This window comes from Branchiostoma lanceolatum, chromosome 8 (assembly GCF_035083965.1).
Source record: "Branchiostoma lanceolatum isolate klBraLanc5 chromosome 8, klBraLanc5.hap2, whole genome shotgun sequence".
Taxonomy (NCBI): domain Eukaryota; kingdom Metazoa; phylum Chordata; class Leptocardii; order Amphioxiformes; family Branchiostomatidae; genus Branchiostoma; species Branchiostoma lanceolatum.
Genome location: NC_089729.1, coordinates 21,925,060 through 21,940,629, shown reverse-complemented (window position 1 = coordinate 21,940,629; position 15,570 = coordinate 21,925,060). Strand labels below are relative to the sequence as shown.

The window sequence follows — 15,570 nt, the reverse complement described above, 5'->3', positions numbered from 1 at the left end:
ATAAATGCAAAACAAGCAGCAAACTCCAAGTATTTGCCAGTTTTTGTAAGTTACTCCGCTCGTTTCCAAGATAGAAGGGTGATACGTGCCGTTTTGAGTATCATGGTCACGGAAAAAGTCAACAGCGCAGTCAAAATAGGTCAGATCAAGCATATAAATGTGTCTCCGGTATCGTGACAAGTTCACCAATCTTCTACAGTGCTTCAGAGGAATCAGACTTTTGTCAGAAACAAGATTTTTCGAGTCCAAGTTGATCTATTTTCCGCGGGGTTTCGCCATTGTTTTCAACCCAAATACGCACCATATGGGGGTTTCGCGGCACCTGTTAGAGCGGAGTAACTTATAAAAACGGGTAAATACTTACAGTTTTCTGCTGGTTTTGCATTCATAATTGTATATTTAACGTATCCAGAACGTCAAATAGTGTCCCTGCCCCGTGTACACTGCATTTTAGACTCGGATGAGGTCGGGTGAGGTCGGATGAGGTCGGGTGAGGTGTTTAGGCATACCCAGACTTTCATACTTGTGTTGTTTGGGTAGAGAAGATGATCAACCGACATAATTCATGCAAATGGGGTCCTTTTTTGCATAATAAATGAAAAACTCACCAAATGAAAGCATAGTATATTCCGGTAGATTTCACCCTCCTTTATGGGTATTCCGGTGTATTCCGGTGTATTCCGGTAAAAAGGCGGACCCCTTGTGGGCGGCTTCAGCGTCTAGTTGGGGGAAGCGCTGATTTGTGATTGTCAACATATATCGGGCCAGGTTAATTTGCTGGGGAAATCAGCAGACGGCAAATGAACATGTCTCCGATATCTTGAAAATCGCGAATTAGTGCCCCCCCAAAAAAATACAGGGTCAGTGTATTTACCAAAATACAGGAAAATTTCAAATGCACGAAATACACCACCAAAATACACAAAGTACACATGAAGATGGGTAAAATCTACCGAAATACAGTATGATTTCATGAGTAAACATCACAGGTTGCTATATTTTGGCATAATGTATTGAAAAATATCATACTGTAGTTTGGTAGATTTCACCACTCTTTGTGGGTAAATGACTCATTACCACTAAAAACAAACAAACATGGCGTATGGTATTAAAATAAAGATGGCGATTGCCAGCTGGGATTGCCAAGTATTTTCTATCTTTTTCTTGTTGCCAGAGCCATATATACATTGTTTTATGCCATATTATAGCACCATGTTAACTCATCAAATCATCCTATATTTCTCTAGATTTCACCAGCCTTTGTGTGTACATGTAAATGACTCAGATGCCCCTTAACGTTAAAAACGTCGCGGTGGCGTAGTGGCAGGGTGTTTAGCCCCAGAACCCAGAGGTACTGAGTTTGAATCTGGGGTTCCCTGATTTGTCCCGTTGACGTTGTGCCCCTGACTTTCCCCACTTTACTCAGGTGAAAATGAGTACCTAGCTTCGGTTAGGGACGTCCCTCGGATAGGACATTAAATGGAGGTCCCGTGTTTGAGGAGAGCCACACCTCAAGCACATTAAAGAACCCAACATACTTATCGAAAAGAGTAGGGGTCCTTCCCGGTGTGTGTGGATCATATATATATATAAATCTGTTCGGATATGCAGCTTGTACTCTTCAGTACAAACCTGGTGTGTTACGCCTTGATGCGGTTTACCGGGTATGCAATACAAACAAAAAACAAACATCATGGCTTTTGTATTAACAAGATGTCGGTAAATACACAGACCGCAAAATAAACGCCGGCGACACCCAGAGGGCCTGCAAAGGAGGCTAGTTTAAATTTGTATATATGACTAAGATGTAGCAGTATCATTTCCTCCTCAGAAATGGTTAATGAGCACCAAGTGAAAAGTTTCCTTCTTCTTCGTCCATCTGCTGAGAAATCGGCAATTACTGACATGGATTGGGTCAAAGCAGACTGTAAGGTTTGGACCATCGCACACCGGGGCATACCCCTACTCTTTTTCGAAAGGTGTGGTGGGTTCTTTAACGTGCGTGGGGTGTAGCTCTCCCCAAACATGGGACCTCCATTTAACGTCCTATCTGAGGGATGTACCTAACCTAGGCTAGGTTCTTGGGAAAGCCAAGGGCACAGTATCAGTGACACGACTGGATTCGAACCTGGGACCTCCAGGTTCTGGGCCAAACACGTTGCTGTTACGCCATGCGACCCCACACTTATGCAAACATTGTTACAGTATGATCATCCCAGTTAAGTCTGACACCATGTATTTTCCCTAGGTGCAGTACAGGGGTCTGCATCAGATGGAAACACCTGCTACTCAACACGAGGCCCTCTTTCTTACGACCCGTTGCGGCAAATCTGCTGTGCTGATGGAGTGTACGAGGGAGCAGAAGCCAACTATATTTGTAAGATCTGTGAGACAACCATGTTTGCTATTCCCAAGAGCAGCCGGCCCTGGCGCTGCTGTGGCCGGAACAATGACCAGCCCTATAACCCGGAGACCAGCCACTGCTGCTTCGGACAGGTCAAGGACGGGCCAGAGGACACTACCAGCTGTTTCCGCTGCTCAGCCGACAGTATCATGTCTATTCCCAGGTAAGTGTGGAGGCAGGGTAATGGTAGGCAGATATGTTGGTCTGGCTTGATCACACATGTTTTGTGGCATTTTGTATGCATTTCCAGAAGTACAGTATGCTTAAAGCTTAGGTGCAGGGGCCAGCACAATTGCAAGAAAAGCTATCTAGTTAGACTTTCTTTTTCATGGAAGTTATGAATAATTTCTGCTTTTATTGATTTTTTTTTTGATTGCCAAATTTCAGATTGGTAATTGTAAAATTAGTTCTAAAACATGAGCTGTCTCCATCTTGGGGTTTTTGGCACCCCTATGAAATAGTGGAATGGTCACCAGCTGGCTCTTTCAGCTGAAAAGGACCAATGCACTTAGCAATCTGGTTAGGAGAGGTTTATTTGCAGAATGGCTGAATAGAATTACACACTTGTACTTGCTTGCTATTTAATCTTTTTAATACAAATACAATCATAGTTTTGAATTCAGATTGCATGCAAACATTGCTATTTTTGAAAGTGTTTTTCATTAACCTTGTTATGTACTGTAACACCCAAGGGAGTGAAGTATTGCTTGTCTGTCTGTCTGTGTATCTGTGTGCCCGATGCAGCGGTGCCATAATATTACACCCTACTAAATCCTGCTCTATCCTCCAGGGACGAGTCCAAGTCCTACATGTGCTGCGGTGACCAGCCGTACAACACATTACGGCAGCACTGCTGTGCAGGCTCGCTGAATAACGGTCCGGAGAGCGCCTACATCTGTCAGTCCTGCGGAGACAACATGATGAGCCGCCGCCGCGACCTGCCTCCTCTCCGCTGCTGTGGAGTCAACAACGAGATTTCCTACGACCCATCAACTCACCATTGCTGTGGAGGGTTTAACCAGCCCAAGTATGGACCACAGCGTGACTATGTGTGTCAGAGGTACGGTCGTAGACACACACACACACGAGAGTGGGGACATGTTCCACAGGCTGCATGCCTTTGCCAATAATCAATGTGTTTCCCTCTATTTAACTATGCAAGTGTGACCTAATTTGCATAACTTATCGCCACCAAGTGGCCAAGAGACACGAAAGAGCGATTCAGATGCGTAGTTGCAACTCAACTTGGCAGAGCTTTATTCACACTACAACCCCATTGGAGCCTGATGGAGGAGACTGAGGAATGTGTGATCCTAACTATGATGTCATCCTAACTATGATGTCATCTCATTGACATAAACTAACTCTAGTGGCAATCTTATGCAAATCAAGTCCTCTTTGCATGATTCATTGATCCCAAATTAAATAATGTTGGAACTTTCAAAGTCTGATGATTGATTAAATGATTGATTGATAGTCTGAAACTAAGATAACACAGAAGGGTTTTAAATTTTTTGCACATATATTGACATGATGTTTGATATAATGTTTTGTTCCCTTTTTTCCATGATGTAGGTGTGGGAACTCATACTTCAGCAGACCAGCGACAGACGGGTCCTGGAGGTGCTGCAAGGGCCAACCTTACAACCCTGCCGAGCAGCACTGCTGTTTTAATGGACTCCACTCTGGCTCCGAGGAACACTTCACCTGTCAGCGCTGTGGCAACGAGGTAGCTCACAAACTGTTTGCCATTGTTTTATCTTTTATTAAAGCTGCCGTCATTGTTGGATTTAGTGCATGAATCATACACTTTTCAGCTATCCTTTAAGACCACCATAGGCTGGTTTCATCAGTTGACTGTGTTCAGCTGTAACGTTAATTATCTGACTGCCTACCATAAAGAAAACAAAGTTAAGAAAAACAAATTAACCCATTCAATCTATTGCCAGGAAGGATTGGAATGGAGAGGCAAGAAGCATTTCATTAGGTAGTCCTATCATTCAGTAAAGCAGATTTCGAGGAAGTTCCCACTTGAGAAATTTTTCTGTTCACTTGTAGGTTTTCAGCCGTCGACGAGATGAGCCTGAGTACTGGTGCTGTTCTCATCCCAAGACGTCAGAGATGACGCCCTACAACCCACAATCACAGACCTGCTGCAACGGACAGATCTTCAGCGGTCCTGATAACCAACATTCCTGCCAAGTTTGTGGCTCCACTCCGTTTGTCAGACCCAGTACTGATGAGCCGTGGCGGTGTTGTAACACTGTCACCCCGTACAGCCCACAGAGAGACCACTGCTGCTTTGGTGAACTGAGGTCTGGGTCTGAAGAACAGAGCACATGTGTGCGGTAAGGAGTTTAAGTGTCCATATACCATAAATAAGATTATTGCACGTCTTATAAAAACCATATGAGTTTTTTTTTACATGACATTTTTATGCTGCCCATCAGAGACAAAATATTGTCATAGAAAAAGGCAGCAAAACTATTGATCAACATAAAACAGCACATAAATGTACAGCACAGCGAATCACACTGGCCCATGACAGACAAGACAAACCTGTGGCATCGTGTGGTGCAATCAGTAGGGTGTTTTGCCCACAACTGGGATTTAGCCCAGTCAGGTAGTCGGCCAACCCTGTATGCCCCTCCCAGTGCCGCACAACAGCGCCCTGTCAAGGGAATAACGCATAGAAAAAACAACAACCCTCCATCCAAACAATCAGGAACAGGCTCAGATCTTCAGTAGTGGTTAGAGTGAGTTAACCAGCACAAGCCATATGAAGTGGCATGAACAATCTTGCATATGAAACAAAATATCAACTTTCCCATTAATGTTCTGTAGCTTGTCTGTTACTGTGCAAAACTGCTGCGCCTTGCACTGGCCTACCAGGTATGCAAAACAAACAATGTTTAATGTAATGTTCCCTGTAGGTGTGGGAAAAATCTTCACACTGTCCCCGTCAATGGCCAGCCCTGGGGCTGCTGTGGAGCCGAGGCCTTCAACCCTGAGCGGGAGGTGTGCTGTAACGGACAGGTCTACCCTGGACTGGTCTGTGGCTATGAAGCTCTGCCTGCTCCAGGTAACATTTTCCAGTTGATGAGTAGTTGGTAGTCAACACCCAAGTGATTCTTAAGATCAACTCAATATTTCTTAAAATGGACCCAGTTGAAGTTTGTCCAATAATTGTTCACAATAATTGATACATATATGTTGCACCTGGCTGTAATGTATCTTGGGGGGTATTGCCTCTGCTTTTGAGTCCCTCTTTAGATTTGGCTATATACAGATCTGGACAACCTTTTTTGTTCAGTTTTATGCGGCATCCAAATGTTTCACTATGTTAGTTAGTTAGTTAGTTAGTTAGTTAGTTAGTTAGTTAGTTAGTTAGTTAGTTAGTTAGTTAGTTAGTTAGTTAGTTAGTTAGTTAGTTAGTTAGTTAGTTAGTTAGTTTGTTTGTTTGTTTGTTTGTTTGTTTGTTACAAAATTAGATACATCTAAACTAGAATGGACATAATGCCTCAATATTTGTATCTGTAGGTACAGTTCTTGGACTGGCTGCAGAGAATGTGGATTCGTACTCTGTTGGACTGAGGTGGTATTCTCCCAGCAACACACAGGGATTATTTGGCTACAGGATCTTCTATCGGAGGTAGTTTTCTGTTTCCGATAACAGAATTTGAAAGATCATTCTATGGTTTTGTGTCAAATCTTTACAGTGTTTTGAAAAACTGAGACACTTTATTTCTCTGAAATGTCCATTGTATTTGTTTCTCCAGTGCCAGTGGTGGTCAGGAGAGTGTTGTGGACACCAGGAGTCTGGGCACATCCTACACCCTGTCAGGCCTGCAGCCAGACTCTCAGTACATCATCCAGGTCATGGCTTATGGGATAGCTGGGGACGGACAACGCAGCAACACTCTCAGAGTTCAAACAGCACCTGAAATAGGAGGTCAGTATTAATTACAGTCAAACCTGCCCAAGAAGACCAGGGGACCAATAAAGTCAAGGTGGACAGGTGGCCACTATAGACAGGATTGTGTTCATTGGAAACATCATCCTAGGGACCACCAAAATGTGGTCATATTGGCCAAGTGGTCCTTAGTTAGTGGTGGTCACTTGTACATGTTTGACTGGTCTATACAATGTCGTCTGCTGTATGTCTGTTCTGTATCGCTACCCGAGCCTGTTCTTGCACCTGCTGTGATACAGTCCTGTCGATACAAAAATATTGCATTTTAAAGGACCTCCCATGGCAAAGAGACCGGCGGCATTTTTGTGGCGGCAAAACCTTTTTCTGCAAGGAGAATACTCCTCAAAATTATCTTGCCACTGATTTAGTTTATAAAGTAGCTGTTGTTCCTTTCTTGGGTTGAAGAGAGTGCTTAAGATACATTGTATGAATTTGTCAAAGCACAAAAAAGTAATGACAAAACATTAACTTCCACATGGCTATGTCGCATAAAACACTTTGTTCCAGAAAAAAAAAACGAAGTTCAAATCCTTCCATGACAAGGTCAATCTGCTCCATGCAGGGATAGAAAGTTTTTATGTCGTTTTTGTCAAATACAAGCTTAAGGTTATCAAGCTTTTCAGACAATGTCCTGCGCATGCATACGTTAGTCTGTTTGCATTTCAGGCAGTATTACTGATGTTGCATGTTCACGTTGGTTTTATGTTTGCAATTTTTGTGGTGAATTGTTCAACACGAACTTAAAGCCACCGCAAAAATATTTGCCCCTTGTCTAAGGACTACGTACCGTACATAGTACAGCATTATGAGACACCTGTTATGGTGAATATGCACGAATACTGACAAGGCACAAGTGAACATAGACCAGATGTTCAAATGTCGATTACATATTTCATATTCAGAATACACTCAAATGAAGGAGTCGTTATTTACTGACAGTACAGCGGAGCGATACGGAAAATGGTTATGTTTGTTGACAGTTCTCATGCTTGCCAAAGTACTAGTATTCAACTTTATTTCTAGTTCCATGAATGTGCGACTTTTGTCCAGGACCTGATCTGCACACTACAGTACTGTAGAATTCTGATTTATCCATTAATGCTGTACATGATGATATGTACGGTCGGAAGGGACCGGAAGAGATTCATTACCAGGATCATCAGAAACCAAGATAGTACTGGTAGCTTCAAGGGTAGACATCCTGGCAGGATATAGCACCTGTCTATAGCACCCTTGCCGCATAGGTGTTAGGCCGCCGTGCATTTAGCTACCAGTATCTTGGTTCCTGACAGGCTGCCAGTGTTTCCATTATATGACTGTAGCTCTTCTTTTGTTTCAAACGCAAACTTGAAAACACCACGAACACTCCATTTTCTCTCTACCATGACTTAGATGTATTTACAGTATCCCTAAATACCCCATTAAAAAAAAATCCCAGATATATGCTACCTTGCAGATTTAGGTGAAGTAGAGTTTCATGTGATACAGACTTGATCAGCTGGTTGTAAGGATGTCTTATTACATAGTTTGAGCTGTTATCCAAATGCAAGCTCTGTTTACTATAATTGTTGTTGAATGTCTTTTCTGCAGGTTCAACCCCTGCCCAGTTTGTCCAAGCCAGGCCACGTGATAGTGACAGTGTTGATCTGGAGTGGAATGCTCCTGCAGGGATAACTACAGACAGGTAAGCATTGTAGCCTCACAGTTAAATGTTAAAATACTTCCCACATCTTTTGGTGTAACGTTATAGGGATCATTACATTAAGGAGGATATGCTACAATAGCTCTAAAAAGAAAGATAGAACTATATATTTGCAACATATGTCAGTTTAAGATGGGAGATTATGCATCCATATAGATTATTGTAATAAGAACCTTTTTGTAACATTATGTCTAAGTAACAAAGACTGCACAGAGTCAGTGGTAACATGTTATGTGAAAGTGAGCATTTTAAGTTTCCATAGTTATGGTAGTAATGATGCTGCTTTGCAAAGATATGGGGTCATCAAACTCTTGTTCATGATTTTCTCCACTTATCCCTCTAGAGTCCAAGGGTACCGCATCCTGTACAAGCAGACCACAGAGACTAACACTGCCTATTTAGATGTGGGCAGGCCTGTCTCAGGTACCAGTTTCACACTGGGTGGGCTGGAACCTCACACAGACTATGACATCGTCATCGTCACCATTGATGACACAGGGGCGTCCTCACACAGCATGCCTGTCAGGGTGCGCACAGCCGAAGGAAGTAAGTCTAAAGTCTAAACTGTTAGTTAGTTAGTTAAAGTCCTTCCTGCATCAGATGGTGCATAGGACGTCACCCATCTCCAGTTCAACGCCCCTTGGGCCACACTGGGCAACATTGGGCAAGCACTACAGCAGGGGGCTAGTCCACTGGTAGTTTAACTGTGACAGCCATAATCCCAAATGCTCAGTGCTAAGCAGAGAAAGCAGTATGTATCATTTTAAAAGTCTTTGGTATGATTCAGCCAGGGATCAAACTCACCACCTACTGAAGGCGAACACTGAGTCTCTACTCATTTGGCATCATCAGCATAGTGTGGCATTAATTACAGAAGTGATGGGTTGCTCATCCTTTGACAAAGATTGAAGTTGGGTTAGTCCAATTTTTATCTCCATGAAAAATGGAGATATAGTTTTGGGTGTGTCTGTGTGTGTGTTTGTTTGTTTGTGTTTCCGCACTACTGTAGTCAGCATAACTCAGGGACCTCTTGATGGATTACGATGACATTTGATATGTGGGTAGGTGTTGTGAAGCCAAAGTTCAAGGTCGATTTTGGGCCCCCTGGTATGTGACCTTGGTACTGCAGCGGAACTTCCATTCTTGTATCTTTTGACCTGGACGTGCTATGGTCTTGATTTTTGGGTCGCAGATAGCTTGTGATGTAATAAAGAAGTGGTGTCGGTTTGGGTCCCCTAGCAGCTTGCTATGGAACTACAGTGGCGTTATTGTGAAAATCTTCTAAGGGGAATAACTGAACAAAGGAAAGGCGTATTTCCATCATATTTAGTATGCAGGTAGCTTAGACAGAGATGTACACAATGAAGTGCAAATTATGCTAATTGGGACTTAATTTGCATAATTAATGAGGAAAATCTATATTTGCAGTGTTTTCCATTACCAGACTCAAATACATGTAACATATGTAGTTTATGGAAAGTGGACCATCAACAGATACCAATTATGCTAATAAATTCCTAATTTGCATAATTAATGCAAAAACAACATAATTTATCTAATTGGAAAATTACAGGACTGTCAATATTGCAACATGTGTAAGTTAGATAAAGGTGTTTATGACCAAGCATATATTATGCAAATGTGTAAGTCATTTGCATGAATAGAATTGTTCATGGAGATATGAGGTCGTGGAACTCTTGTTGTGTGTTGTGTTGTTTGTGTCAATTCTGATCCAGATGCTAAATTCGATACACACAACAGTCACACACTTAGACTGTACCTGATGCGGTATTATTTTCCGAGCAGGATATTGTTGTGGACTTCCAAGCTTTTTTAGATTGAAACACCTTTAACTCCACCTTGTCCTATGCAGTCCCGGGCCCTCCTGGGTCTCTTCAAAGAACTGCAGTTGGTTCCAACAGACTTCAAGTTGCCTGGGAGCCACCAGCATCTGTCAACGGTGTGCTAGAGGGATATCGTCTCTACTATCAAGTTAGGGGAGAAGACAGCCCCAGAGTAGTGGAACTTGGGCCTGAAAGCACCCGTTACACCCTTACTGGCCTGGAGAGCAGCACACAATACATAGTCTGGGTGTCAGCATTCACCAGTGCTGGGGAGGGCCTGCGCAGCGGAAACATTGCCATCAGGACCAGTGGTGGAAGTAAGTTGATCGTCAAATTGTGTCCATGTGAATCTGTAATGTTCCTTTTTTTGTAATGATTAATTCCTTATTCTCATTTATGTAAAACATCCACAATTGTTTTTGTATCTGTTTTGTGTTTTTTTCTATAGCTTGCCAAAGTGAGCTGTAGTATTAGTGAGCTCTACTGTATACACAACATCAGTGGCCAATCAAAGCAATTGTGGTCACGGCAATTTTCGCACAAAGCTGTTAAAACAAATAAGTGTCAGTAAATTTGATGGTTTGTTCCTTCCCGTGTATAGTTCCTGGTGCTGTCAGGAGCCTGAGGGGCGATCCTATCAGTCCCACCAGTGTCCGTGTCCAATGGGAAAGGCCGACTTATAATGCTGATGGTGTGCAGGGGTACAGACTGTACTACATGCAGGTAAGGTTTTATGGGAGGCCTTGATTTTTCCCACATAGAATGGAATCCTACCTGGATGTCAAGAATATGCAGTGCTTTGCATGTTAAACATATGTTGGGAGCTGCAGGACAAGGGTTAAGGCATGATTGGTTGATGTCATCAGCTAGGACTCTTGATCACCCTGTTCAGGTCTTTACTCTGGAGGCTTGTCTTTATCTTACAGCATTTTGATAGATGTTTTACTGCCTTACTTTAAAAGATATACCATCTTTTCACAACCTCCAATTGTCACATTTCAATTAGGACCATCAGAGAATTTCTAAAAGTGAACTTTCAAAAGTGCCCGTACATGTCCATCCTACTGAAGTGTTTTATTGCCTGAAGACGTGCCTACTCTTTCATCTAAACAAATTTCTCTATTCCCTAGGTTGGTGGCAGAGATATCCCTGCTATCACGTTGGAAGGAAACCTCCAGTCCTATATCATCTCTGGACTTCAGCCAAACTCTGGCTATGAAATCTGGCTGGTGGCATTTACCTCAGCAGGCGACGGCCAGGAGAGTCCACATATCACAGTTAGGACAGGCAGTCAGGGTACGCTCTCCACATAAAGACTGACAAAACTGACAGTCATTCCAAACTCTGTAAAATACACTTTCTGTATAAGGTTAGCTCACATAAAACCGCAGTGTATTTTATTGTTGTTTAGAAACAGAACTTACAGGCAATAGCTTCTTTCTGTTATGTCAATAGTCAAAAGTAAGAAAAAACGGGATTTAAAAAATGGCGTATTTAGGGATACAGTATGTGCTAGATGCAACATCAGTAATACCGCCAGAAATACAAACTTGACAGACTAACGTATTCAGAACACTGTCTGAAAAGCTTCGATAACCATGCATTCGAAGATGATGGTGTCAACAAAAACTCTCTGTCCCTTATTGAAACAGTCTGGTATTTACCTTACCATAAAAGCTATGGATGTCATATTTGAGATGTAGGAAAGGTGAGAACACCTGGCCATAAATGATGCTAATGAGGTCCTCATTGTTGTATTTCCCTTACGGTACATGCTATGGATGTCATACTTGACATGTAGGTACCTTTTGGAAGGTTAAATACACCTGGACATAACTTATGCTAATGAGGACCTCCTTTCCATTATTCATGCAGAAACTTCATAATTCCCTTACAGTAAATGCTAAGGATGTCATATTTGAGGTGTAGGTAATGGGAGGGGAATATCCTGCATTTTCTCGAAAATGTTGCCTTTCTAGTTACAAATTGCAATATTATGGCATCAGCACGAATAGAGAGAAACTATAACAGATATAGCATAAGTGACAAAGGTAATCGGTATGGGATTGCGCTCCAGGCGGAATTCCGCGGGATTGCACCGGGGACGTCGGGGGCTGGCTCCCCCCACAGTGCAGCGCGTCCCCCTGCGCTTGCGCATTGGATGACCTTGTGGGAAGTAGTATTGGGAAGCTTCTCTCGGAAATTTTCAGCAAATTCTCTGAAATTTACGATTCTTTCAAGTTATTTCATCTTCAAGAAACGTCACAGGAGATGCTCGGAGCGGGGAAAAGAAAGACGAGGCCCCCGCGAAGATACGTGGATTACGATTTAAGAATGAGATTAAACTCTGAATGATAATTATATCATAATTTAATTCTATGATATTGACGGAATAACAGAAAAAAAAAGATTGCCAGATTGGTTTTAATTCAGATTGGCTTCAAGTAACTCTTATTGGAAAAATCCCGGTTTTAGCTGAACTAATGTTATATTTGTTTACATCATATTCAAATCATTTTGTCGACAACATGTGACTATTCTTACTGGCAATACACATTCGAAGCAAATACTTAAATCACAAAAATGTATAAAAATCAGTTCACCTAAAACCGGTATTTCTCTGATTATCCAATCGGACAAAACAATAAAAGCATCCTTTTTCTCTGTTATGTGTTAATATCATGGATAACCCTTCAAGTTGTCACTTGTGCTATACATGTTACATTTTCTCCCTAATCCTACTAGTTGCCATAATATTGCCTGGCAACAGCACTTCAAAGCTGAACATATCGGCATGATGTTGCGTCAGTAGAAATCCAGGTGCAACAGGCCCAAGAATCTTGTGCAACATTCATTGGAACGGTAACGGAAGATATAACATTAGCTGTTGAACAAGTAATATGAACATTCATCAGTTTGAAGGGCAACCGATACGTAAAATATCCTGCCCCCACCCTCAAGTTTGTGTCAAAGGTGAAAGGTTCTGGGATCAAATCAGACAGATTTCTGAAATTCCAGTGAACAACAGTGTAGTAGTTACCAAAGCTTATTTATAGACAGTGTTCTGAATACGTTAGTCTGTGAAGTTTGCATTTCTGGCTGTATTACTGATGATGCAATGACAATATTTCCCTAACTACCCCGTTTTTGAAAATCCTGAGTTTATGATTCTCCCGGATTTATATGAAGTAACGTTACATCAAAACATTCCAAAAAAAAAGAATGTGGGCAACACCTTGTCAGCAGTTGGTCATTACTCAAATGCTATTTAATGTCATCCTGTTCTTCAGAGACGGTGTATCCTCCAAGTCAGCCCCAACAGCCCCAGCTCCCGGGAACTCCCCGGGACGTCCGAGTTTCCACTGTGGACCCCTTCACCATACTGGTGCACTGGCAGCCTCCAACATCAGGGGGAGACATCTCTAACTACCTTGTATACTACCAGGTTAGGCAGGCCACTGGAACTACAACCTACTTGTTACAGTAGTCATTTAGGGTGTAATAAATAGACCTATCCCATAGCCCTGCCCACCTCCATCAAAACCTAGGAATGCAAAACAGTCCCTCTCTTATAGCTGGAACTGCTAATTGCCATCATTGGCTGAACTGTTAATTGTGATGGACAGTTGGGATCGGTCTATTGTAGTCTACGTATGCTTTGATGACTTCAGGCAGAGTAGGTGTTGAAACATTCTAGATATTTGTCATTTCAGGTATGCCACTTTGTTTCATTTTTACGATTTGTATTATTCATGTCCTAAATATTATACATGTAACGTTACAGGTCTCAATTGTTCAAGGAGCTAAAAGATTTTGTTTGTTTGTATACATTTGGAGGAAGTGTGCAAATATGCAACAGTAACAATTGTTTTATCAGGTGGCCGATGAGAACAGGGCGATCTCTGTGCAGTCCGGTCCCAATGAGAGGTCCCATCTGCTTGGTGGGCTGCAGCCCGACACCCAGTACCTGATATGGATTGTGGCCGTGTCGCCTGTAGGGGTGGGGCTCAGGAGCCCAGCTGTCCCTGTGCAGACACAAGCTGTAGACGGTATTACATTTTGTTTGTTTGTTTGTTTGTATTGCATGCCCAGTATACCGCATCATGACAAAACACAGAAGGTTTGTACTGATGAAGAGTACAAGCAGCATATCTGGACAGATTTATTTGATCAACTGGGATGGACCCTACTCCTATGAATAAGTGTGGTGGGTTCTTTAACATGCATGAGGTATGGCAATATTGTGCAATGTTGGCTTGTTTCCTTTGACTTCCCTAACTTTCCATGTGAACTCTGAGAGAAAGATTGAAGCTTTGCCCTCTCTTTAACCTCCTTGCTTTGACTTGAGTTAAGTGTGTGTCGATGTTGTCACAAAGGAGAATCTTCTTTGTCCAGTTTTACCAGATGCACCGCGGGGACTACAGGTGACTCCTATTGGCCCCACTATGATCAGGGTCCAGTGGGTTCCCCCTAGGGGTGGTGGGGCAGTTTCAGGCTACCGGATATACTACCAGGTAATGTAAACTTCACTTATCACACAGGTATAGGCTGATTACAGGACCGAAATGCAACATACAGCAAGTGGTTCTTAGCCTGGCTTCTTAAAAAAAGGCCCAATTTTTAAACAGTTCTTCCCGACATCTGCTAAATCCGCCGGCATCTGGGCGTAGATGTTGGGACCTGTTTATACAAGGTGACAGGAAGTACTACTGGACGCTCACGGCGTTAGATTGCTGTAGTGATAAATTACGATTCAAGCTAAAGTCTGATTCTAATAGTGCACTCATTGAGATTTGTTAACTTGTTAGAATCACAAAGATACATTTGATGGCCTGATTTGACCGATCATGACTGTGACATGTTTTCTTCTGTGCCCTATCTTTATGCCTCATTTCAGAGCTGCCGGTAACGTGCCATGAAATTACTTAGTAAACTCTCCCAAGAAAATCTTGATAAAACCCCTTGCTAGAATACAGTTCACAATAGGTCAAATGTGTCTCTGTAATCCCGACAAGTCTAACACATGTAGGTTAGTTTAGGACTCAAAAGAACTTTCAGAACATGCAATGTGTCTCCTTCCGCTGTTTTGTGAATGGCTATGCTATGCTAATTAGCCCGAACCCTGATCTGCAGATGTTAGCAACCCAATATATTTCATTTCTACATGTGCTGAAGCTGTCAGGGACTCCTGCTGAATTGTCGTCCGAATCTAGCCAAGTCCTCCGGGGTTGTTGGCTGACATTTTCCGGACATCTGAGAAAACCCTCATTAAGACCATAGAATTCCTGTTTAGACGCCCAAAAAAAGCTGTTACTCACCAGATGTCGCAAATCCTGACATCTAGAAAATGTGTGTCTCTGATTCTACCATAAATGTAGCCCAGTCTAACATCAATATTGCACATGATACAACTTACAAGGTCAAGTGGCTTTCAAACCATTCAGCATTCTTTAATAGTTTCATCAGCTTGATAAGTCACTGGATGACAAAGTTCTCTGTACACAACTAACGTTAAGTGTTTTGTTTAAGCCAACCTTTCGGTGACCGTCTGTCATCTTCCTCAGGGCAATATTGTGTTGTCATAGCTGAAGAAGATGACGGTCACTAAAACGCTGGCTTGAAGAAAACACTTAGTTGTGTACAAAGA

The 15,570-nt window shown here is 42.4% G+C and overlaps 1 protein-coding gene and 1 long non-coding RNA gene across 7 annotated transcripts in view; one reads left to right on the top strand and one right to left on the bottom strand.

Annotated features, from left to right (window-relative positions):
• LOC136440538 (tenascin-X-like) overlaps positions 1-15,570 on the top strand; it is a 91,149-nt gene that overhangs the window by 10,927 nt on the left and 64,652 nt on the right. For all 6 annotated transcript variants that reach the window (XM_066436591.1, XM_066436590.1, XM_066436588.1 and 3 more), the window contains exons 2-16: positions 2,249-2,567; positions 3,195-3,464; positions 3,980-4,133; positions 4,463-4,752; positions 5,338-5,486; positions 5,945-6,056; positions 6,184-6,356; positions 7,968-8,061; positions 8,423-8,625; positions 9,953-10,240; positions 10,525-10,646; positions 11,054-11,219; positions 13,214-13,368; positions 13,801-13,972; positions 14,319-14,437. In XM_066436591.1, the coding sequence (XP_066292688.1) occupies positions 2,249-2,567; positions 3,195-3,464; positions 3,980-4,133; positions 4,463-4,752; positions 5,338-5,486; positions 5,945-6,056; positions 6,184-6,356; positions 7,968-8,061; positions 8,423-8,625; positions 9,953-10,240; positions 10,525-10,646; positions 11,054-11,219; positions 13,214-13,368; positions 13,801-13,972; positions 14,319-14,437 (2,786 nt within the window). The remainder of the gene's footprint in view (positions 1-2,248; positions 2,568-3,194; positions 3,465-3,979; positions 4,134-4,462; positions 4,753-5,337; positions 5,487-5,944; positions 6,057-6,183; positions 6,357-7,967; positions 8,062-8,422; positions 8,626-9,952; positions 10,241-10,524; positions 10,647-11,053; positions 11,220-13,213; positions 13,369-13,800; positions 13,973-14,318; positions 14,438-15,570) is intronic.
• On the bottom strand, positions 3,638-9,959 carry LOC136440539 (uncharacterized). The gene is made up of 2 exons (XR_010756681.1): positions 9,860-9,959; positions 3,638-4,727 (listed from the first exon to the last, which is right to left on the bottom strand). It is a non-coding gene; the product is annotated as an uncharacterized lncRNA (long non-coding RNA).